General features: G+C 43.8%; 1 protein-coding gene across 1 annotated transcript in view; it reads left to right on the forward strand.

The window, feature by feature from the left end:
- LOC125427228 (motor neuron and pancreas homeobox protein 1-like) overlaps positions 1 to 20,686 on the forward strand; it is a 21,467-nt gene extending 781 nt beyond the window's left edge. The window contains exons 2-3 of the mRNA XM_048486390.1: positions 18,481 to 18,641; positions 20,085 to 20,686. Of these exons, the coding sequence (XP_048342347.1) occupies positions 18,481 to 18,641; positions 20,085 to 20,402 (479 nt within the window). The 3' untranslated portion in view covers positions 20,403 to 20,686. The remainder of the gene's footprint in view (positions 1 to 18,480; positions 18,642 to 20,084) is intronic.
- Positions 20,687 to 26,157: the final 5,471 nt, after the last annotated feature.

A 26,157-nucleotide genomic window follows, 5' to 3' on the forward strand; every position in this document is an offset into this window, starting at 1 on the left:
GGGGGGGGGAGGGTTGGGGGTGTCAGTTTCTGGTCCTGATCTGTGTAGGTTCGAAGCCGTGCGGTGTGTGGCCTCCTTCGAAAACGTGATGAGAAACGCTTGTACCAAACGGTGGAGATCTGGGGAACGAAAGGCAGCGGGTCGCTGCAGGGGTGGTGTTTATGAAGATGCTGGAGTTCTTATGAGCCACAGCACACGCCCGAATCCCAGTTTGATCTCCAGCCACCTGGCCTGCTGCGCCCCTTTCTCAAAAACAAACACAACGACTCTAACGAGTTTTCGTGTAATTTAGAAAAATTCCACAAGGTTCTGCTCGGTTATAGTTCCCCTCACAAATTCACAGTACTGAGAGCCAGTATAGGGCAGTGTCGGGCTAGGGTCTGGGAGACGCAGGTTCGAGTCACCACTCTGCCTTGGAAGCATTCAGGGTGACCTTGTGCTCAGCATAACCTACCTCGCAGGGTTGCGGTGTGGATAAAATGGAGGAGTGGAAAATAATGGTCCTCATTGGAAGAAAGGTGGGACTGAAATAAATAATACTTTTCCTGGTGAGACCCTGACATCCTTTGCAACGGAGGTTGTTCCGAACAACCGCTGGCTGCAAAAACAGCAGTGCAAAATACCTGCACCTGCAAAGAACCAGGCTAAAACAAGATCGTTCCCTCTCCAACTTTTGAAGGAATGGATTAGATAGGCAGGTGGCCCTGCTGCCGCCTAGGACAGGTGACTACCCCTGGAGAGCCGCCCCCCTCCTAGCCACTTTAACAGACAGCCTGTTTCAGATTTTAGTTCGGAAAAGCAAGATTCCCAGGTGCCTTCACAGGCCCGAGCGAGCTTTGGCATTTTCGACCCACTTGTGGAGCCCGAAATCTAGGCCGGGTTTTCACAAACTGCCAAGGAGGCCTGGGGCGCTTCCCGTTGTAAGTGGAGGAGTCCCTTGACAGACGGCTTTTACTCAGGCACCAACTCACACGGTCTCCGTACTGGAACTTGCATAGGTAGGAAGAGGGGGGGGGGGCTCTCGTTTTACTTGGGGCAATCTAGAGTTCTGAGCGCCATTTCAGTCCCAAGCACCTTTAACTGGACGGTTTATTCCCATCGAGGGCAGGCCGACCCTGGTTTGCCAGACCCCAGCTAGTCTGTCAACCAGGCTCCAGTCCTCCCTTTGCCCGGGCAGTTGGCCTTGGGCCCTTCGCTTTCCTTCCCAGGGTTGTTGTTATGAGGCTAAGAGGGGAGAGAGGGAAACCGGTCCAGAAGGCACTTTGGCTCTGTCTGGGGCTTATTCCGCACATGCAGAATAATGCACTTTCAAACTGCTTTCAGTGCTCTTTGAAGCTGTGCGGAATGGCAAAATCCACTTTCAAACAGTTGTGAAAGTGGTTTGAAAACGCATTATTTTGCGTGTGCGGAAGGGGCCTGGGAGAAAAAGCAGGGCCTTCGGATCTGAAGCAAGAGCAACCGGAGCGACCATGTAGGCCCCTTCCTCACAAGCAGAATAATGCACTTTCAATCCACCTTCCGTGCACTTTGAAGCTGAGTATTACTGTATGGAATAGCAAAATCCACTTTCAAATCATTGTGAAAGTGGATTGGAAGTGCATTATCCAATATGTGCGGAAGGGGCTGTAGACTAGGGATCCCGCTGGAGTCTCTGCCAGAATTGCTGCGGTTTACAGTGAAGGTTTGGTTTGAATTGCTTTGGAAGAGCGTAAAGGAGAGAGGAGGCGGGGAGCGGCCAGACCCGGAGCTGAGTGGGGCGGGCGGACGGGATGCACCTGTCCGAGGAGGCCCCGGGCGCCGCCCCCCGGCCCAGCCCGGCCTACAGGTTGCATTGCACAGCCCAAGGGCCTCGAGGCCCCGCTGTCCTGCCGGCGGCTTTTCTCACATCAATCACTGGAGGAAGTTGTAAACGTTTTTGAACTTTAATCCGTCCAAGGTCTTGGCGGAGGTCTGGCGCGCCTGTGATGGCTTGACGTTCTTGCTCGCTCTTCGGTCTGCAAAAGCGCCCGGGCCAGGAAGCCCAGCCGACACCTGAAGCGCCCCGGCGCCCCGAGGCATTTTCGGGGCGTGGGGCGCATATATTTCCGTGCTAAATCCTGTGTCACACCCCAGGGGCCTCGGAAAGATTCAAAACATAATCTAACAAACATATAATTTAAAAGAGAACTGAGAAAGAAAGAGAGAGGAAATTACTCCCCTATCCTGCCATTATTGAGAAATGACAGACAGATGCCACCGTCGGGTACCGTTTTCCGCACCGTGTGGTCAAGTCTCATGAACTATTCCTGTCTGAAAAACTCACGTCTCCCACCAATTCATTTCATCGGAGGGTCTAGTTTTAAACGCCAGCATTTCTGTTTCCGAAGGAAAGAATATTTATTTCCATAAAGATGTGACTTGTGCAAGCTGTACTGATTCGTCTAATCGGAGCTTGCCGTTTTGGAATGGAAAATGCCATTTGAGAAGCGTGCAGAAAGAACTCCAAAGTGACGGCCAACATCGGCAAAAGAATAAAATGTTGAAATGCCCCAGAGGCTCCCTGTTGGTCTTAAACAACTAAAACGTCATAAAACTTAAAACGCTGGAATAACGTCTAGGTGTGATTATCAGCTGAAGCATGGTACATGTTTAGTGCATTAATCAAAACGTCATGGCGCGTCTGGTGCCATCAGGGAGACTTCGCTTATAACCACAGTCACTGTTTCCTTGGTCTCTGGAGCCAGCCTTGGCCTTTGTTTTTGCTGGAATTTGCCTGGTCCATTAATAAACATTCCATTAAAACCGTGAATCATCCTTATATCAAGATGCCTCGAGGGTGGTATTTTGAGGGTCTTTAATTAATAGAAAGGCGTCTGTCCTGGCCTGCTAAGTACTGGGAGGACGGGATAGTTGAAATTCCGGACCTTAGGTACAAAGACCTTTCTCACTGTGGTTCGGCTAAAATGTACTCTTAGATCTACACGCAAAAAGGCAGACTGATTGGTACCATCCCTGCATTTATTTTTCATGACAGCTCGACCATACAGGGATGGATTCTGTGGGTGGATTCTGTTTCGGTTTCTTTTTGCACCCCTGCTTTTACACAAATAAGGCAAAATGCTCACATGTGTTTTGCATGCCTTGTCATGTTCTGAAGAATCATGAGGGGGGGGGGGGCTGGGACATAATTGCAGAGATTCTGAAATAGATGGAATGGGGAAGTTCTTGCAATTGGTTATGGACATTTTGGAATAAGGGCAGTGGTGGGATTCAAATAATTTAACAACTGGTTGTTTACAAGCACCATTTTAACAACCGTTTCTGCCGAAGTGGTGCAAACCTGCTGAATCTCACCCCTGGATAAGGGTATCTGCAGAAAATGAACTCTTGAAACCTGCTCCTTTCCTCTGGACTGCAAAGAACCGCTGCCTTGCGTTATTTCTCCCTCCAGAATTCAGATGGGGGAGCGGCCCCCAAGAGAAGCGAACAAAGCCACCATACCCATTTATCCTCGCCTCCAAAAGGAGGGAGAATACTAAGTTATTTGGGAAGAGCGAGCGAGTATAGCTGCTAGACGAGTGTGGGACTAGGATCTGAGAGAGGTAGGTTCGAATCCCCACTCTTCCATGAAAGATTCCTGGGCGATCTTGAACCAGTCACATGCTCTCAGCCTAACCTGCTGCCCTACACGGTTATTCTGAAGACAGAATGGGGAGGGCATCATTATAAGCTGCTTCGGATCCTCCTGGGGTGAAACTATCAAGACAGAATATATACGAAGGAAAAAAAAGCAGTGACGAAGAGGTCACTCTGTTTTGCTTTTCCAAAGCTGAATTTTGCTTTTAACATATTTCCACGTTATTAGTAAAGGGCCGAAGGAGACTGGGGTGTCTCTGGGCGAGTGGCAGCCCGCAAAGACCGAGTTCATGTCCAGGAGGTTCGCCGCTGCTCCCACCTGAAACCAAGCAAGGCCGCCCCTCGGCTCAGCAGTGAAGGTGGATTTGGCTCTGAAGCCGTTCCCTGGCTCTGAGGCCGAGATTTCCAGGGACCGTATATAGATGCAGGTGAGGGGCCACAGGGACGCGCGCCCCTTCCTTCCCAGCGCCACTTCTACCACCTTTTCCGGGGAACCTGGCCTGCTCATGTCCAGACCAGAGCCATGCACCCGCCTCTGGTGACAGATCTCTCAACCACGCCGAGGTCCAGGGCCCCAGCAAGCGCAGGCGTGGTGATTTGTGGCCTCTTGCTCACTGTAGAGCCCGCCGGTTTTAGCCAGCCCTGCTGCTCATGGCTCCCCATTCATTCATTCATTCATTCATTCATTCATTCATTCATTCATTCATTCATTCAACTCCCCCCCTTCTGAAGGCTTCCCGCGGAGGCGGCTGGCGGTGAGGCCGATGATCTGCCGGTGAACCCAGAGCAGGAGGCGTCGGGGATGCTGCCGGGCACGTGGCCTTGGGCGCTGCAGGCGGAGAGTTGCTAGAGAGCGCGAGAGCGAGGGGTGTGTGTTTCAGAGGCTCCCCGACGTGTCCGTGTTGGGCGCGGGCTGAGCGGAGGCTCGGCGGTTTCCGCATCTGGCCCAGGGAGCAGAAAGAGAGAAAGAAAGGGAGAGCAGGAAATTGCTTCGGGCGTCTATGCAGTGTAACGTTTCCGCCCCAGAGGCCAGCGATAAGCGGGGATTTCACGCCTCATTAGCGGGTCAATGAAGCGGGCCGGGGACTGAGGTCGGAGCGGGCGGGTCTGGCCCCACTTAGTTTTCCAGAGGCGGAAGAGCCCAATAGAAGGCGGAGATGGGGGTGTGGTGCGAGCCTGAGGAGGAGGGGATACGGCTACTTGGAGTACAGAAGTGGGGAGGGGACAATGGCTGGACCCAGGATCTCTCACCTACTGAGGGAATTTGAATCCGCAGTGTCTGGATCTGGTCCTGCACGCGAACCACTGCACACACGCACACACGGCCGCGTCGTCATCCTTTACCAAGAGTTGTTTTATATACCCCACTTTAGGAATCTCAAGGTGTCTGACAACTCTTTCCTTCCCCTCCCCACAACAGACACCTTGAGAGGCAGGTGGAGATGAGAAAGTCCTGGAAGGAGAAGCGTGCCTGTCCCAAGGTCACCCAGCAGGCTTCATGTGGAGGAGTGGGGGCTCTGACACGGATAGAGACGGCCGCTTTTAACCCCGACACCAGGCTGGCTCTTAGGCCCCTTCCGCACATGCAGAATAATGCACCTGCAATGCACTTTGAAGCTGGATTTTACTGTGCGGAATAGCAAAATCCACTTTCATACAATAGTGAAAGTGGATTGAAAGTGCATTATTCTGCACGTGGGGAAGGGGGCTTAGCATGTGGATACTTGTACTTTGTCTCAGATTTCTGGACTCCCAGAGCTATTGTAGTTATTGTATGTCCTGTCCTGTTTATTGCTTTGACTTACAGCGGTGTAATCTGCCTTGAATCTTAGTGAGAAAAGTGTACTGTAAATTACGTAAATAAATAATATTGGCCTTAATAGTGGCCTGAATTATAGGTGGAAAACAATTTCCTACAAATTCACACATTATAAAAATACTCTAGGACTTTAAATTGAGCCTGGAGTTATCTTAAAAATCAAGAACTTGAACTGGTGACACTCTTCAGTCCAATTCAGTTTTCAGCAAATATGAGTGTTATTTGTCAAATCAAAATTGTGTTTTTCCTAATATAACTTTTTTTTTTGCCATCAAGTCACGGTTCAAGGCAAGCAACATTCGCCCTTGCCTAGCCTGGACTGTGCAAATAACGGGGGGTGGGTAGCAGGAAAAGAATACTATGCAGTAAGGAAATTTCAGCCCCGTTGATGCTTGCTTTGCATTCTTCCAATGCAACTAAGATATCTTCAAAGCTCTATCCGTTGGTTCGATTCTCATCCTCTTCTCTCCTCATCTATCTCTCCTTTTGTGGTTTCTCTCTCACACACACAGGGTTACAAGAAAACAGAAGTCCTAAGTATAATTATCTAATATTTATTAAGCTCGAACTGATGTTATAGTATGGTTTTCAAGAAATGGCGTTAAAGAAAGAAAAATATGAGTTTTGTAAACGAAGAAGTCTTAAGCACTGCAATTTTTTTTAAATCCAGAGTTAATGTTTAGTCCCAGAAAAACTGAAAAGGAAAGGAGTTAGACCCTAGAGTCTTGTGGGGGAAGAACTGCTAAGATGAATTTCACAGGCCTCCTCGAGTTCGTCTATTACAGCAAAAGAACCCAATCCCAGTTGCCGTGTGGACTCTGCATTCCGGGTGCTAAAACGAAACAATTAAGAGATAAAGGGGATGCAGGTCACTTCCACAGAGGAGAATAATGCACTTTCAATCCACTTTCACAACTATTTGCAAGTGGATTTTGCTATTCTGCACAGTAAAATCTAGCTTCAAAGTACATTAAAAGTGGATTGAAAGTGCATTATTCTGCATGTGCGGAAGGAACCGCAGTCAACATTTTGAGTGGAGAAAAGTAGGTGGCACGGCCAGCCCACAGCACAGGGCTGAGAGAGACCCTCCCTTCAAGGCGACAAATCCCCCCCCAAAAAACACCAGGGAAAAGAGCCCCAGCGGGCAGCCTTCCCTGGGAATTAATTCCGCACGCGCCTTTCTCGCGAATTCGAAGTCCTCGCGCATCCGACAAGCAGGAAGGTCCTCTAAAAAGCGGGGAACATTTGGGGAAACCATTCTGGGCTGGGAAACGTCAATATGGGCCCGGTCCGGGACGGGGTGTGCGCGCGCGGGGGTGGGATTTCCCCCAGGCCAGACCTCTCCAGGTTGCTTTTGCTTCGCGTGGGGAGGAGGATCGCAACGCATCCGGAAGTCCGTTTCCTGCAGGCTGTGGAGGGTCACACAGGAGTTGAGCCTGAGCAGGCGCCCCTTGACTGCTTTTTTGCGGCGCACCGGCGGGTTGGCCAGAGGCCTCCCACTGAGTAGGAAGCAGACACGCGGGCCTCGAGCACCTGCGGACGCGACCAGCCCCCGGGCGCCCCTCTCCGTCCCTGAACCCTGAGGGTTGACCCCAGCCCCCGTCTCGGCCTTTCTACCATTTTTGGGTTCCCTCATCTCAAGGCTCGGTCGAGACTGCGACGATGAATCCCTCTGGACAAGCAGAGTCAGTCAGTGAAGCTCTGAACAACTCCAGAGACTGTCCTGCAAACGTTCCTGTTCACGACATGCGGGGTTGAAACGGGGAAGGTCATCCCGTGTCATCTCCGTAGTCACTTGCGTGGTCATAAAGAATGATTCCGGCACACCGGCTTAAAAGGGATCCTTCCTTCCTTCCTTCCTTCCTTCCTTCCTTCCTTCCTTCCTTCCTTCCTTCCTTCCTTCCTTCCTTCCTTCCTTCCTTCCTTCCTTCCAATAGTTTGCCTGTATGAGTGAGTTATGCCACGCAAATGCCCACACAATTAGTTTTTTTGCAGCATCGCGGCTCTCATCTGATAGACTCCTTCGCCATGCTCAGGGTCCTGAAGACAAGGAAACCGCGGAGGTCCGTGGGCTGATCCTTATCCAATTCAGCGAAAAAGGCGTTTTAATGGTTCTCAACTTTCCTAATGCAGTGACCCTTTAATACAGTTCCTCATGTTGTGGTGACCCCCAACCCTTATATTTATCCATTTTACAGATGGAGAACACTGATGCACAGAGTCTTAAGCGACCCCTGTGAAAGGGTCTTTGGACCCCCAAAGGGGTCGTGACCCCCAGGTTGAGAACCACCTCTAGCCACTGGCCATTACCCCTCACACGAACCCCCCCCCCCCCGCACAGGAGTCAAGACAACATGGGGGTCCTCCTTCCGCCTTAAGGCTTCCTTGCTTGGGGCTCTTGGTCCCAAAGGACAGGAGCTATTGGGAATGCAGGAGTCGCCTCTGCTATTTAGTCACCCAGTCCTGAGAGACTCGAAAGCTTGCATATTTGCGTTCCTTCTTAACTAGCCAAAGATCATATGATTTCGCACGGAGCATCTCCTTCAGAGGTCTCCCGTTCTGTTGCCATGTTTCTCTCTGTGTTTTTAAGAGTGCTGCTTTTTGACGTCGCGATCTACGGTCTCCTATTTCATCTTTCTTCCCACCGCCCCTTTTCATCTGTACCACTTATGTTCCCACGCACAATTTGAAACAATGCTTTCCGTGAAAATAATTCTCTCTCTGCCTTTGAAAGCCCTCATTTGTATACAAGAAATATATCTTTCTTAAGATAAGATCCAGTTATCAAGTACTAATTCCCATTGATTTAAGCACGTGCTGAGCTTTGTCCCACTGAAGTGCTGAATTGTGGCTGGATTCGGTGGAATGATCTTATCTGTATGTAAACACACTTCAATGGGTTCTGAACTAACAATCCAATATTATCTAATCCTGCGACACCTTCACTCATTTTATTGTATATTCTAAGAGAGCCATTTTGACTTTGGGGCTTTACTATTACAGCATTAACTGTGTGTTGTTGAAGGCTTTCACGGCCGGAATCACTGGGGGTGTGTGGGGTTTCCGGGCTGTACAGCCGTGTTCCAGTAGCATTTTCTCCTGATGTTTTGCCTGCATCTGTGGCTGGCATCTTCAGAGGATCCATTAGCTTTGCATTAGCTTTGCTTCATTGAAAGCCAACCCCCTTTCAGACTGAGCTTGGGTATCCAGGATTCTGAGGAATATCTTAGAGATGAAATTTTCAGGGCGTGTTTATTGCATTTTAAATTCACTTTTTCAATCCCAACTGACTCCCAAAACGGTTCCAAGGAGTCTTTTTTTTTTACAAATGACATTAAAATGTAAACATAAATATATGTCCCTTGGATCTAACTGAGCCAATCCAATTGGATTCTGGAGACTCAGGTTTCAGTCCTTATGTCGAGATCTGATTGTTGTGAGGATAAAATGGAGGATGAAGGTGCTTTGGGTCCCCATTGGATAGAAGAGCACAAAAGGAATAAGAAGAAATAGGGTGGATGCCAGGGTGCTCAGCTCCCACCCCTTGTCTTCTCTCTCTGCTGACTTTACTCCTCTCATGGCAGGGGTCTGGCTAAACCCAGGAATGTTTGAGAAGTATACATGTTTTTAAACATACATAAACATTAACATGCTTCAGGGCTGCCAACTGTGGGGAGGGGGTGCCCTGTCCTTATAATAGAGGCTTAACTGAATGTTATTTACCTGGCAATGCTATTTACCTCCATGCCACAAAAACAAAACAATAACATTTTACCAGCCAATTTCCACACCCTAAGTCTCTATTAAATTCAAGGCATCCTATCAGTACCAATGCACACAAACACACACAAAAGGACCTGCTCTCCAGTGATCACACAAAGGTATTTGAGCTGATACCAGGTTTTAAGGAGAAATCAAAACAATAGCTTGCTAAACATTCAAACAGTTTCATCATCTTGCTAACCAGCATGGCTATTTAAAGCCTCAAGTTTGCTGGATAAGATTTGGCTGTTTAATCATTTTGGAGTCCACATAAAAATGCACATGCCAGGGTGATTTGGTTAATTAAAAAAGGAAGCTACGTGAATAATGGGATGAAAAACGGAAAGTTAAAATTAAAAGCCCTATTATCATTGACTCCTGAAATTAAACATGTAACGATCAGGTTACAAACGGCCATTTATCTTCTTTAAAGGTCAGGCCCCCTTAATATGGAACATTTTCTCTTGCCTGTCACTCAAGAAGTGGTGATAGAATATCTGAATTAATTGCTTGCATTGGCTGCAGTATTGGTGGAGAGAGCATCAATTGCTGTCTTGCTAAATTTTTGTGTTGCATAGATGACAAAGGCATGGAAAAACAAAAATGGGACAATGGTGAAATTCAGCCATGCAGAACGACAAGGCCAAGGCAGCAGCAGTACAATCTGACTCCCTGTAAAGAATTTGGTATATTTGCGCTGTGATGTTTCCAAGGCCTTCTGTGTGCACCCCAAACTACATCCAACCAGAGATATATCCCAAAATTTTAATGTTGGAGCCAGAAAATGATACCAAAAGGAGAAATAATAAACCAACACTTTACATCAATTGAGGGAAGGTGTGTAATTTGAAGCAGGTGTTAACAAACAAGAGCTGACATTGTACCTGCATGTTCTTCCATTCCAACATGTCACAAACATTCAAATTCTGAGATAAAACTTCTCATTTAGAATCTGGGTATGAATGTACAATTTGAAATTTCCTATGTAAATGGCTAAAGGTAAAACTGAAACGATTGGTTTTGAATATTTGCACATATTCATTTTCTCTTGAGGGGAACCTGAAAAAAGTTAATTTGCCTTTAGCTCATGCTTAGTTATGGACCTTTCTGTAGTGTCACCAAATGCCCTGGAGAAAAAAATGTTCTGTCCCTTTAATAGGGGATTAATGTGTGGTAATGGGCTAGTGAGATATTTCATAGCATGAAGGTAAATGTCACCTGCTAAATAATTGAAGGTTGCCAATTGCTTACTCTTGACTGTATGCAGCCAACATTAGCAATGACTATCAGGAGTCTTGGTGTGATTCTTGATGCCTCCTTAACAATGAAGACTCAAGTTACATGTGCCATTTACCTAGCTTTATATCACCTTTGTCAGGTGAGACTATGGGTGCTGTATCTGTCCCAGACTGACCTGGCCACAGTGATCCATGCAACAGCTATCACTAGATTGGATCACTGCAAATTGCTCTATACAGGGCTACCCTTGACCTACTCCTGAAACTCTGGTTGATGCAAAATGCAGCAGCATAGGTCCTTACTGAAACATCGTGACAGATGCACAGTCAGATGGTGCACCGCAAGCTGCATTGGCTCAGGGTGGAGTATTGAATTAGATTCAAGGTTTTGGTGCTTACCGGTACTTTCAAAGCCCCAAATGGTCTGTTGCCATCATATCTATAGGACCACCTCTTCTAGTATGTCCCCCAGAGAATGCTGTGTCCAGCAAACTATCTACTAGTGATCCCTCACCCGAAAGATGTTTGGCTAGCCTAAACTAGGGCCAGGGCATTTTCAGTCTTGGCCTCAGCCTGGTGGAATGCTCTGTTCACTGAGATAGGGGCTCTGTGGGACTGGGCAATTCTGCAGGGACTGTAAGACAGAGCTGTTTCACTAGGCATATGGTTGAGGTGGCAGACATTTAACAAATGGTTTCCCTTTTTCCTAACCTTCTGCTCCTCATATTTCATAAATGATAAGAAAGTACCGTTATTTAAATTGCCATCTGGAGTTTTAGTGTTGGAGTAGTTATTGTTTTAATCTGAAAAATTACTGTATTTATAACCTGATGGAAGCTGCCCTGAATTCACAAGGGGAAACAAGTCACAAAATGGAGGAAGCATCAGTGTGAATCAGTGAAGGAATACCAGACAAAACAGAAAAGTCTTCACTTGCTGGCAGAAGACAATGATTGAAAGAGACAATCAAACCTCTCTGGGAAGAGAATTCCATACTTTTGGTCTTCTTGGGCTGCCATCAATCTAGCTTCAGATGATAAGAGTATCCAGTGCAGGGTTTCCAAAAATGATCATAGTGAGTGGGAAGTCCTTGAGGAGGGAAGGCAGCCTAGCTCAGTCCTATCAGCTCTCCAAAGCTAAGCATGATGGATGGATGCTTGGATGGGAAACCACCAAGGAAGAGGCAATAGCAAATCCACAGAGGAAGGCAATAGCAAAACACCTCTGCTTCTCACTTGCCTTGAAAGTTCCTTGCTGGAGTTGCTATAGGCCAGTTGTGACTTGACAGCACTTACATAAAGACTAATTAATAATAATAATTAGTTAAAGTCTCGCTGTGCATGTTCTCCACTTCTTCTTTAGTCTGAATTTGCAAAGTTAGTACAAGTAATCTTGCTATAACCAGTTCCATGCCAGCATTTTTGCCTTGTTTTTATTTTCCTGATTTTTTGCACTAGAAACAGCAGCCAATTTAAAAAACAGTTGCCCTCGAAGGTTGCTAGCTTTCTTTCTTTTTTCTTTTGAAACATTTATATGCTTTCTTTCTATCGAACTTAGGGTTGCCAAGGTGGCAGACATGAAAACATTTAAATAGCATGTAGAACATAAATATAAATAAACCAATTATATAAAAATATAAACACAGAGAGGAATACTAGTAACAGTCAATTAGGGGAAATGAGCTGGAGGGGAAAAACCCTCTCTCTTCAACAGAAGCCTAATGAGGTACTATTTAACAGGTGATTTTGTTTGTCTTCAGGTTATTTATGAAAAACATTAGCTGCCCAGTTCCACACATTGAAATTCTATGCAAGGGAACAGATATTTTCTTCAGGCTTGTTGACAATACCACTACTATGTCAGACTGCTCTATGTGGTTAGTTAGAGCCTAAACAAGTTTCTTGGTGTTACCATCTCTATAAAATTTCCTGTTTCCCTCTCTTTTTGAATTGTCAATTATCAGTGCCTGTTTTGGGATAGTAAGTACTGTTGTTGTTGTTTTTAATTTGTAGACTGTCAACACCACCAATCATTTATTTCCTGAAGGTTTTTTTTAAACCATTATTCTATATTTTCATGACTACAATCCATAAAGAGTCAAATGAAAATAAGCAATGCCTTTTGCTGGCTACAAAGAAGATAATGGTAAACCCCACCCCCACCCCATTTCCTGTGGGAAAAGAATTTAAAATTAACCATTAATTTATGAATGTTATTTGTGAACATGCTAACTATCAGGGAACAAGAAGTAGTTAATTAGCCTGAGAATGAAAAAAGGAAAAGAAAATTCTTGGGAGAAGCAACATTTTTGCTGAAGAGGATGTCACTGCATCAAGAGATATGTGGAACCCTGTTTCAATTTTGCTTAGAGCAGGACTCAGGATTGAAGGCTTCCCATTCCTGATTTAAGGGATAAACTAAATGAGACCTTGTTATCCGTGAATAGCAGATCTCTCAGCTTCTTTAAAAAAAACCTGCACAATTATTTTTTTTAAAAAAGCAAATTGCCTAGTCAGTGGGAGATGAAGGGAATTTTTCCAGTTCAGTTTATTATTACGATCATTGGCCCCTTCTGCACATGCAGAATAATGCACTTTCAATCCACTTTCAATGCATTTTGAAGCTGGATTTTATTGTGCAGAATAGCAAAATCCACTTTCAAACAATTGTGAAAGTGGATTGAATGTGCATTAGTCTGCATGTGCGGAAGGGGATTAAGATGAAATAAACAATATACAAATATACAGCCAAAAGACACCAAAAGGCTCTGTAGAAGATTCAGTTTACAATATGTAAATCCAAAACTTACTTAAAATTACATATTTTCAGGTATTTACAATTTAAAAGAAGTACAATAATTGTTGAGCCTGCTCCTTCAGTTTTGGTCTAAGCCTTTCCACATATTATGTTATGAACCTTATAAACTGCAACACAAAATATAGCAACTTGACTGGTGACATAAAGTATTTCATTGGCTGGAAGCTTGTCTACCCTTGGTGATATGGAATGCCCTGGGATTATATTTTGTAATGGAGTGAAAAAACATGTTCCCGAGATTTTACTTCCTTGGACTTGCACTGGTACAATCTCTCCAAAATAGGGGTCATATTAAATTTGCCTTCCAAAACTGCTGAAGGTAGGGCAGAACATGTGAAAGCCTGCCATTGGTTGTTAGTTTTCAGAACATAGAGATAAGCAGCTGGAGCAGGAATATGCCTAGTACTTAACAATGATCTAAAAGCAAGAGGTTTCAAAAGACTGGGCTGGCACTCTGTATCCTCAACTCTTTGTCTTAGGAGCTTGTTTTGCTAGGTCTAAACCCAGCCCAGTAGAGTATGTGGGGAGTTGGGCGAACCATAAAAGTGACTAAGTAAAAATGTGCCTGACATGGATGTGATCCAGTCAAAATGGTTTGCTGATATTCTTACCAAATGGAATAATCTCAACTGGCATTTCTATGCACCATATCTCTACTTCCTGTCAATCACTGCACTGTCTTACTGACTTCCAAAACTGCTGAAGGTAGGGCAGAATCTTTCTATTCTGCATTGGCTAGAACTCACCTGGAATATTGTGTATAGTTCTGGGCACTGCAATTCAAGAAGGCTATTAACAAGCTGGAACGGGTCCAGAGGAGAGTAACCAAAATGGTAAAAGGTGGAATCCATGCCCTACAAGGAGAGACTGAGGGAGCTGAATATGTTTAGTTTGGTGAAGAGAAGGTTAAGAGATAACATGATAACCATGTTTAGATATTTGAAGAGATGTCATATTGGTGAGGGGGCAAGCTTTGTTGTCTGCTGCTCCAGAGACTAGGACCAGGAGTAATGGGTTCAAGGTGAAGGAAAAGAGATTCCACCTAAATAACAGGAAAAACTTCCTGGCAGTAAGGGCTGTTCAACAGTGGAATGCACTACCTCAGAGTGTGGTGGTGTCTCCTTCTTTGGAGGTTTTTAAAGAGAGGCTGTAGGATCATCTGTCAGTAGTGCTTTGATTGTGTGTTTCTGCAATGCAGGGAGTTGGACTTGTTGGCCCTTGAGGTCTCTTCCAACTCTATGTTTGTTTAATTCTATGATTTATTGATTCTATGATTCTATGACTTTGAAGATTTTTTCTGATTCTATATAAATATTGGACCTGTGTTTCTATGAATGATTTCATTCTCTGTGTTTATACTTGCGAATACTGACAGGAAAGGCAGCTGGAGGCAGAGGGGAGAGGATAAAGACAGAGTCTCACCAGCCCACAACAAGCAGCTAGATAACTTGCCTGCAAAAGACAGAAGCAAATTTTTTTGCTCACGTATGTGTGTGTTTGGGGGTGGGGGAAGAGGTGGGATCCAGCAGGTTCTCCCAGGTTCCCGAGAGCAGGTTACTAATTATTTGTGTGTGCCGAGAGGGGGTTACTAATTGGTGATTTTGCCACGATTTTTGCCTTAGTTACGCCCCTCCTCTCAGCAGTAGCGCGCAGAACTTGAAGCAGTCTAGCAGGAGGTGCACTGGCGTGTGTGGCAGCCTGCACCTGCTTGCATTTGTTTCCCGCCCAAGGACTGGCGCAGTGGCTGCGTCCTTGCCACAGCCCTGCCCAGGAATTCTCCACCCCTGGAATGCCCGGCCATGCCCACCCCACCCAGCCCCATTGGCGCTACGCCACAGTTTGAATCCCACCACCATGGGAACCTGTTACTAAAATTTTTGGATCCCACCACTGGGTGGGAGTGGGGGGAACAGAGGCAGGCCTTGGGCTTTGTCTCACCTTGTTATAATAAATTGCCTGCAGGTAGACTATGGGAGAATAAAGACAAAAAATATGGCTCATTCTCCTGTGACAGTTAAGATTGAAACTGGCACATAGACTTCTTTTATCCTAAGAGTATGATCAGTGATGATGAAGGATCAGATCATCTCTCTGTGTGGGAGAGAACTGTTTCTTTAGCAGATGAGATCTCACTTTTATCTGGAAACTGTGGAGGGACTCAGTATTTTTCTCATTTGAAAACAAAACTGGACTATTTAGAGACGTGGAACTAATCTCATCCCACCCCCAACAGTGTGATCTTCTGTTTAGAGCATATTTACATTGCTCACCTCCAATTCTAGATAATTAACAACAAATTAAACACAACCAATCCAAATTCTTATTTTTGTATGACCCAACCACTCTTTTCTTTCCATAGGAAGAATTGTCCATTTATTCCAATTCTCTTCTTCCTAACATTTAACCCATTTTTAATTTATAAAAGAACCTGTTCTCTGTCTTTTGACATGAGTCTTTGGTGAGTTATCCTGTCAAAAGCCATTTGGAAGAAAAATATGTACATTTTCTATTGAATCATCCGTATCCATGCACTTGTTAACCTCAAAAAACCCACAAAGGATGTTAAGGTAGGACCTCTTTGAGGCAGGACTTCCCTTTAGTTTACCTTCTCTGTACCTTCCATTATCATTAAAAAAACTAGACCCAGCAACTACTGCTTTAAACGACCAACATTTAAATTTGGTTTAAAACACTTTATTTAAAATGAAATGTTCTTAATTTTTATACCCTTCAAATTTTCAGACAGCTCTTGGTACCCAGCTTGGAAACTATGCCAAGAATTAATTCAGGATGTAATTAACCTGCCTTCTTGTACTATGGGAAGCAGCATGCCCAATGATAATGCAATAATATTAATTTAATGTTATCACATCATTATGTTCAACATCTTTTTGGCAGGAGTAGGAGCAGCAGGGAGCTCTATGACACAGATAGGAGACACAGGATGTAAAAAAACAGCAGTTAAAGTAAGAAGTGATACAACCCAACATTGAAAGAAACCCCTTGTTGACAGTCTCTAGAAATGCAGGGCTTCACTGTGATGATCAGGCAGGTGAGTTTCTTCTATTATTCCTTCTTCATTCAAAGCAGCAAGTAGGATTTAGAATTACTCACTTGGCAACTAGGATGGCAAATATATAACAGGTCACCCACTGTGGAGTATGGCAATTTCCCTTTGTAGACCACCCATGTTTTATTTAGTGATCAAAGTGGATTGTGTGTTTTCCTGCAACTCCCATAACGTTTTTTCCCGGTACTCTGTACCTGTCTGTTCCTGTTCATGCCACTGAGTGTCTGTTCTCTATTTAATGAAGGGCAGTAAAAGCTAATCCTGGAGGCAGCCCATAAAGTTGATGATAATAGAGGGAATGAGAGGCACCCTGCCCAAGCAGGGCAAGCGGTCCCCCTCAAAGCTTCTTTTGTTTGGCCTCCCTCCTGATTCAGCAGTCTGCTCCGATAAAGGCTCATTAGCAAGATAGGTACTCTGAGGCCTTTGTGGAGCAGGGCTGCTTTATCACAACTGGGGACAGCTGGGGGTAATTAAATACACTTTAGACTAATAAAGGTGGTTTAATTTCACCAACGGAATTGATTGTGATTGTTAAAATGAATGCTGATAACGTATCAAGCCATTTAATATCAGCCAGGCAATAAAACCATAACTGGAAGGGAACGTGATGGGCTCAACATAGCAGGTCCATGTCTCCTCACAGAATCTGCCGGGCCTCACAGATGCCACTGCTGGCAAGAGAAGGATTTAAAGGCAGAGAAGGATGGATGGACGCTTTTCTACAGGAGCAAAATTGGTGCAGAGCTGAAAAGGAGATGCACACAAACACTGTCCCCCTTTACTGAAAGCATCCTCCTTTCATTGCATGTACTTAACCATTTATAGACTTTGCAGAGCAGGGCTGTCCTGCGTTCCTCTCCCACTGACCCCACCTCAAATTTTGTTCCTGGATACTGGTATAGAGGACCAAATAGGGGTCTGTAGCAGGAAGAGAAAATTGATGGAAATCACTTTTACATCATTCTGCAGCCTTAAGTGTCATTAAGCCTTCAGAACTGAATGGCTGGATACATGCCAGTGAGATTTGGGGGTTACCTGCAACTGTATCCACCTTTTCAGAGTGAGGACGATGCTTCCTGGCCGCATTCTGAATTGGCTTTGTTTACATGCAAAAAATCAATTGAACCCTAACTGCATTTAATACTGTCCCTTTAAAATTGCTGTTGTTCCTCTGCCTTAGACAATAATTAGGAGGTGAAACATTTTCCTGGCATACAGAAAAATAACGGGACAGGCTTCATTTGTCCCATGTCTGCATGCCAAGCCATTGGCTAAGGAGGAAGAGGATCACTTTTAAAAAAAAAAAGTGATGAAAGTTGCAGTTATGTCTTTCTCTATTTCCCATTAAGTGTTACGTTTTTTTTAAATAAACTACTGGCACTATTTGAGATACCACTTGCAGATATAATTTTGCATAAGGGCAGGATATATGGAGCTCATTCCTTATGACCAGTGATATGTGGGTATGAAAGTATCACCATAATAATTATAAGCATTGCTGAATGACAAATGCTATGTTTCTTTAGGCACCCACACCCAACAAGTGCTAACATTACACTTATTGGATCATCAGAGATGGGAGAAGCGGCAGTGGTTAAAAAGGGAGGCTGTAGATTTCAAATCTGCTGCAGCCTGCAGCTATTGCTAAGAACTCTGTCAAGCACTGGATGTATTGATGGGGCTATGTAGGTGTTACATCAGTGGTGGGGAAAGGCAGAATATAAATGAAGCAAACAAAGAAATGTTTCCAAAGTTGTTACATACTAGAAAAATCTACCAGTGAAAGGCTGAATGTACATAGCCCCTTGAAAGTCCTTTTCAGCCATCTCTTTTGTAGTTGGTATGAACGTGAGGGAAATGGAAAATATGTTTTCTTACCAGGGTTTAAAAAAACATCTACTGATGGTCATAAAGGTAGGTTGAGTTACAAACCATTTCACCCGTCATGAGCTTTACAACAGATGTACAGTTTCACTTGAGGCTGGCAAGTGTCATACAACCATATTTCTTTATCTGCAAATATGATTGTTCAGTCTAGTCCATAGCACCACTCTATTACTCTTTTTGCTTAGGTGACAATGTTCCATGTACAGTCCAACATGTTGGCTCTATTGTTCTGGGTCGCAACCCCATGTATTGACTCTTCTTTTCTCTTCCAGCTGTCCCACAGTCTGGGCTCATGGGAAAATGCCGTCGGCCACGAACAGCTTTTACCAGCCAGCAGCTCCTTGAGCTGGAGAACCAGTTCAAGATCAACAAGTACTTATCACGGCCCAAACGTTTTGAGGTGGCTACTTCACTGATGCTAACAGAGACCCAGGTATAACCTGGTGAGGGAGGCTATGCGATCTGTCAGGGAAAGCTGGTGTGGCTACTGTCATTATTTAAAAATAAACTGCTGTAAATACTAATATATTTGTTCTCAAGCTGCTTTGGAGAGTTATAGTGGAGCACATGCATCTACTTGGAGCAGGGAGTATTTGGCCGGATCTAAAAGGCAAGACGTGATCACCCATGGGGTGCTGCAGTCCTCTAGTATCTCATTTAACTGGGGCTCCCAGGCAATGCATGCAGCATTAGAGCACCAGAAGCTTAGGTGGATGATGAACTGTGTGTGTGCATGATGAGATTATGTGCATAGTGGTCCATTTTAGGCCTGTTTAAACTGGATGTCTAAAACATCACATGAGTACTTTCTTCTTACCTGACAGAATGGCATGTTAAGTCCCTTAGTGCTGAGAAGTAAAGGGAAAAGTATTTTTCTCTCTAGGGATTTCACTATAAAGGTATGACTATTATTATGCAGGACCTGAAAACTAAGGAGGAAATTTTTGATATATAACATGCATTATTTAGACCCAAGCCCTTAATTCTATGAACAATGCATTTTTGCTGGTGAAGAATTTGGGCTGAGTGTTATGTATATTTTGTCTCTTAATTATACTACGATATTTCCGCAATATTTCAATACATTTTAACATACATTTTTGGATTGCTTTCAGTAATTCTAAGATGACTTGAAAACAATCTAAGCATTGTGGAAATTAGTCCTAAACTTTCCAGACATCAGGATGCAAAATTTGGTTGAGGACCTGTATCTTTAACTGACAGGGAATTTCACAGAGAGCATTTAGGTCAATGTCTGTGAAGTTATTAGCTACAGAAACAGTAAAAGAAAAAAATGTACAAGCAGGAGAATGAAAATATATTTTCCTAGTCTGCTTAATAGCTTCAAAAGAAGGAGATACAATTTGCAGGACAGTATGATAACGATATGAGATAAAGTTAGTTCAAGTGAAATCAAAGTCAGAGGACAGGAAACTATGCAAGAGATGAGAACACAGGCTATGAGAAGATCAAGGAGTTATAAAAAATGACAGACGGTGTGAAATAGAGGAGTAATGATGGGTTGCTGGGCTCATTTTTGCATGAGTGGAGGTGAGATGTCTCTCTGGGATACTTGAATGAAAGTGATTCACTACCATTATTACTTTATTTTCAAGAAGAGGAATTCCAGATGGTTGCAGGGCTGGATTCAAACTCTCTGGTCATCCCCTCACTCTCTTTTTGCTCAGAGAAAGTGTGTAATCTATATATGATCTTCACAGGATCTGTTAGCACCTTTTGAGAGGTTTTAAATCTTGCTGGTGACTGAGTTCTTATTAATACACCATGGTCAAAAAAGACTTTTGGTCATTCAAGAGGTAAAGAGATCTCTTTGCCATGGAGTCCCTGTCACAGTCTGTCTGTCTATCTCTTGCAGGTGAAGATCTGGTTTCAGAACCGTAGGATGAAATGGAAACGGAGCCGGAAAGCCAAGGAGCAAGTGGCGCAAGCGGAGACTGAGAAACAGAAGGGGGTGAGCAAGACTTCGGAGAAACTGCTGCCTAGAGAAACCCAAAGGCAGGAGGAAGAGGAGGAGGAGGAGGATGGTGGTGATGAGCTGAGCAGACACAGTGCCAACGTGGAACTTCTGCACCACAATGTCAACAACTTTAGCTACAGTCCAGATTCCTCGTGCTCCGAGGAGACTGAAGATGTGCAGAGCTCCACCCACAGGGAGACTAATTTGCTATTATGAGTAGACCCCAACTCCAAGAAGTAGGGCAGTACTTGCATCCTGGAAGCAGGGTGGAGAACGAACTGTAGCCACCAAAAGTGGTTTTGTGCCCTCCTTCTCTCAGTGGACTAAAAAGACTATGCCTGGGTTTGTGTCCCTGGTGAGAGACTGTGTCAATTAATTTATGTGTGTTGGAGTATATTTATCTTGTAATTGTTCTCTTAGTGCGTTGGAAGGTGTCTGCTCCCCATCTTGGTATTCCTGCTTGGTATTCCACCCACCTTGCTATAAAGACATTAACCTCAGCATACTAGCAGACTATGATTTTCTTTTCTGAGAATGGTTCCCAAATTCCCTACATCTATTTGATTGCTGAAATCTCCCTGAAATGATATTAGAAGCCCTTCGCCTCCCCATGTTTTACTGCTGATGCAGTGAATGCCATCTTTCCCTACAGCATCACCGTGGAAGGGAAAGCAGAAGGACACTTTGGCCTTTATCTCAACAATTCTGGTTCCAAAGAGTACAAAGGGAAATGCCACCCTGTTGGAGCACATCCCATTGGAGGAAAGCAGAAAGAGGCCGCATGTAGATGGAAAGCTGATCCTAAGCTGGCCAAGTTCACAAACTGATAAAAAAAACTTGATCATTGATACCTCTTGGTGCCATCTAAGCATAGTATTTGGTAAACTAAAAAATATGCCTAGAGGTGGGGTAGAAATACATAAATAGGCAGTAGGAACTGACATTTGTGGATTCCACAGTCCACTTGGCAGTCCACTTGGTACTGCTGGGCTGACATAAACCAACTAAAAATAGAATCAAATGATAAAATCTTGTGCACACATTTTGTCTACCTTGGGAACACCAAAATTTAGCTACTACATGAAGAGATACTTCAATCAGAGGAAAAAGAGACTGGGAAATTCCACTAGGAAAGACAACCACAATCTGGCTTTCACTGGGTTGGATCCAGCCGGCTTTCCCACTCACTCTTACTTATCTTCCTTACTATAGACCCTGTTCCACATGCCTTCTGCCCTTGCGGGGCCCACAATCCCAGAAAAGCCAGCTTGGTGTAGTGGTTAGAGCAGCTGGACTCTGATCTGGAGAACCAGGTTTATATCCCCACTCCTCCACATGAGCAATAGCCTCTTACCTGTCGAATAAGATTTGTCAGTCACAGTTCTTCGGGACTCTCTCAGCTCCCACTTCCTCACAAGGTGTCTGTTGTGGGGAAAGGAAAGGAGTTTGTAAGCCCCTTTGAGTCTCCTTACAGGAGAGAAAGAGGTTTTAAATCCAAACTCCTCTTCTTCACTTTTTCAGGAACAGACTTTGTGGAGGTCAAAGGGGACCCTCCAGCCTTTTTCACTAACAGAAATACTGGCTGGATCCAACCTATTAATCCTTTACTTAGTGAATCAACTAAAATTAATCTTCAGTATTGTTAATGTAATAATGGCTATGTTTTCCCGTTGCTCTTGGCATTTTAAGAGATCAGTGTATTCCATTTGGCATAGCAGAGACATTTGATCAACTAGTGGTTGTTATATTTTCAAGGGGAATGGCTTCCAGTTTTTACTTGTTTGCAGCAGGTCAACCTGACAGACACTTTGCACAGGATGCTGATGAAAAGGCCTTGGGGTCATGGCCTAAAAGATCTCTTTCTGCCTGTTTTTAAAAACCATCTAGCCTAACAAAGAGTTGTGCCTACCCTGGAACTCCCCAATAAGCAGAGGACTAGAATATCACCACAACAGATCTAGCCAATTTTAATCCCACTGATGACCTAAAATATCAAAACAGAAATAAAAGGAAGAAGTGTTCTTACATAGACTTGATGGCTGATCAGTTGCTTATTTAGAGAACTACAAAAAGTAAACAGAAAAACTCCAAACCTCAACCATTTTTCCTCTAAGGGCAAATCAAAGGAATTCTGTCAACTCACAGGGAAAACAAATCTATTTTATGTTTGTTCTGAATGCTAGTTTCCAAGGAAAAGCTCAGTGTGGTCTCAAAACCTGCAAAGTAATCGGAGCTGGTCAAGTAAAAGATTTAACATTTACCCAGAGCAATGCCATTTAGCCACAAACCTACTAACCTCAAGGTTCATTAGTCACCCAACCACAACATTCATCAGCCAGTTCTCCCCTGTCCTGGAAATAAAGATTTCCTTCTCCACAAGCACACAACAACACCTGTGGTCTGGCAGGTTCTAACTATTCAAATATCCATCCAAGTAATGAACTCAGGGAACATTCTTAAGCAGGACTATTCAAGAGTAAGTCCTTTTTTATTCAGTGGTACTTTTTATCAGGAAAGTGTTCTAAATACTGCAGCCTAAACCGTTTTCCAGTCTATGTATCAGACATTTTTTTCCTCTAGGTATTTTGCATGTGCAAAGAAGGCTTGTACATATAGTCATCCAGTGAGCCATTCATAAATGTATGTTCAGAACCACCATTCTGCATTCCTATCCATCACACTAAAAAAAAACTGATGTGAAAGGAAAGGAGTGCATGTAAATGCATAAGAACACAAAGAGGCATTCCAAAATTTTATTACGATTGTATGGATTGAATCAAAAGGATGATAAGATTTTTCCACTCATGGAACAGAGATTTTCCTCCTCTGCCTTCCTGTTGTAAGCCCCTACATTCCCTTTGGGTAGTTCCTGGAGATTTTTTTTTTTGGGGGGGGCAGTCTTCAGAACAAAACAAGGTATGATGTAGAGGTCTGCAGTGGGACAGAGATTTGGTGAACTGCCTTTTTGACATATGTGGAAGGACCCTTCTGCCTGTGGAAGAACAATTTAAGTTCTAGCTCTCTATTCACCATTGATACCCCTTGGATTAAATAAACCTTACCAATACTGATAAATAAATGTATTGAGAGTACTGGATCAAGTGCAGTAAACCATTGCCTTTTAGAGATATATCCATAGAAGACACAGAGTTAACATCTGCTAAACAATGCAATGGAACACTAGATGCTATATACTGTAAATCAAAGATGGGCAGGATATACCATGTTGGTGTTCTGATAACCACCTGCTAGTTGTTGGGCATCTTGAAAAAGAAAAGCTGGACAATGCAGATCTTGAACTAATCCAGAATGGCATTTTTATATGCATGTTCAAGGTAATTTGAAATGGATTAGTTCCAACTTAAGAAACTCTGAATGTACACTAATGGATTGTAAATTTCAGACATATCATCCAGCAAGGAGGTGGTGGTAAATTTAAAATAGCCAAGGTAGACCATGCAAAAATTGTTGGAGTTTAACACAGAGAGGAGTGGCTAGCACACTGATTAAAAGGGTAAAAGATATATGTTTATTAGGAAGTACATTTAGGATAAGAAAGAGGAAAACATAGCATGCTGCTATCTGGAAGAGTCTCTGCAACTGACTTACGAGAAGAAGCAGGATATTAGACCTGGGAGTATTAGTTTAAGGGCAGACAAAAAGTGACACAAAAGGACGAAAGGGTCACTAACTTTACAGCCTTCTCTAGCTGTCCGCTCCCTGCTGGGTCTTCTTTTTAGTTCCTGTGCACATTAAACATTGCTACATCCAACACTCCTTCACAAGGTCTAGTGTGCAAAATCCACAAGATTCATCTTCTCACATAGACTTTCAAACTTCTCTTCAGGTAAGGTCTTGGTGAATGCATCTGCAACCATTTCTCCTGTAGGACAATATTGCAAATCAATAAGCCCATCTTCATACATGTTTCTTAAAAGATTATACTTCACATCCATATGCTTGGTTCTGGAGTTTATCTTCCCCATCTGTGAAAGCCTTATGCATCCTTGGTTATCTTCAAAGATTTGTATAGATTTCGGGTTCATCTATCCCAAAGTCCTGCATCAGTTGCTGTATCTATTCAAGTTGTTTGCATGCTTTGGCAGCTGATACATATTTGGCCTCAGTTAATGACACAGCTACACTTTCTTGCTTTCTGCTGCTCCAACTGATTGCTCCACCTCCATAAAAGAACAAATGTCCACTGGTTGATTTTCTGTCTTTGATATCTCCTGCCCATTCTGCATCCAGGTGTCCCACAAGTCTGGGATTGGCACTTGCTAGCAACTTCAGCTCCAGATGAGTGGTGCCAAGTAGATATCTGGCAAGTCTCTTTACTGCATTCTAGTCTCTTGTTTATGGTAACTCAGCCTTTCTGCACAACATCCCCACAGCAGTGGCTATGTCAGAGCATGCCAGTGTGCTTATGTATAGCAATTTCCCCATTGCATCTCTATAGCTCTTGTTGTCAGATAGAGGTTCACTGTTTCCTTCTTGATTTAGGTAATTTGTTTCCATCGGAGTCCTGACTTGTTTGGCATCTTTCATATTCATAAAATCCAGGAAATCCACGATTCTCTGTTTTTGGTTGAGAAGATTGCTTCTATCATCTTCTCTGTTTAGCTGTATCCCAAGATAACAGTGGATGTATGCAAGTTTGTTTCACTTTTTTCTAGATTCAAATACTGAACTATTTCTTCACAGTCCTCTTTGCTTTCATAGGATAGGATCAGATCCTCCACATAAGTCAGAATGCAAATCCATTTGTTGTCAATGTATCTTCAGTACAGGCAAGGCAAGGTTTTGCTTTGCCTTGTTCAAACCCTTCTTTGGTGAGTATCTGATGAGGCTTTTGGTTCCAACACCAGACTGCCTGTTTTAATCCATAAATGCTCTTCTCCAATTTGCTCATGAAATGCTTGTCCTTGTATTGTTCAAATCCTGGTGGTTGGTCCATGTAGACTTCTTCCATTATTTCTCCATGTAGAAAGGCAGTCTTTACATATAGGTTTTCAACTTGCATATCTCTTGGAGCTGTGATGCTCAAGAACAGTCTCACAGAAGTGTGTCTGACCACTGGTGAAAAGGTTCCATCGTAGTCTTCTCCAGATTTTTGACAGTAATCTTTTGCAACCAGTTTTGCTTTGTATCTTTTCACATCTCCTTCTCCATTATGCTTGGTCTCGAAGACCTACTTGCATCCTACCGCTTTCTTTCTAGGTGTTAGTTCTGTAAGTGTTCATGTTTTGTTTTGAATGAATGCTTTTCTCTTCTTCTGTGCCTTCCCTCCACCTCTCTGCTTCTCTGGCAGGCATCTTCGCAATATCCTCCCATGTGGAAGACTCTGGAACCATTGTTGCCTTTGCAAGACAAGCATATCTTAGAGGTGGTATGCCCAAGTTTGTTCTGCTGGAATGCCTGAGGCTTGCAACCTCTTCTGGTTGAGTAGGCTCTGCAGATGCTCCATGTGTGCTGTCCATGGTGCTGTTATTCTCAGGTGCTTCAAGCTTGCCATCCATGACATTCAGATAGACTGCATCTGGCTGCTGCACCAGATTTTGCTCTGCTGAAACCACTGGAATCTGCTTCCCCCTTTCATCAATGTAAGATTTGCATCACAAATCTTTAATTCACCAATCAGGGTTAAAGATTCTGTACCCTCTACACCCCTGAGCATTCCTATAAAAATACTTCCTTCAGTTCTGAGATCCATCTTGGAACACTTTTCCTTTGGAATGTAAGCATATGCTTTTGATCCAAATACTCTTTAATAGTTATCTCTCACACAGTTCCTCTTGCAAGAGTGCATTTTATGATCAGCCATCCAATCCTCTCTGCTCTGAACAGATCATTGTTTGCAACGTAAAAATAATCCTTTTTATTTTCATCTGGCTGGACTGGTTTCAATGGAGAGAGAAAGCTCCATCGATTTTCAGTCTGTAGGATTGCCTTCATGAATAATCTTCATGTT

The sequence above is a fragment of the Sphaerodactylus townsendi genome, linkage group LG02 (genome assembly GCF_021028975.2).
Source record: "Sphaerodactylus townsendi isolate TG3544 linkage group LG02, MPM_Stown_v2.3, whole genome shotgun sequence".
Lineage (NCBI taxonomy): Eukaryota > Metazoa > Chordata > Lepidosauria > Squamata > Sphaerodactylidae > Sphaerodactylus > Sphaerodactylus townsendi.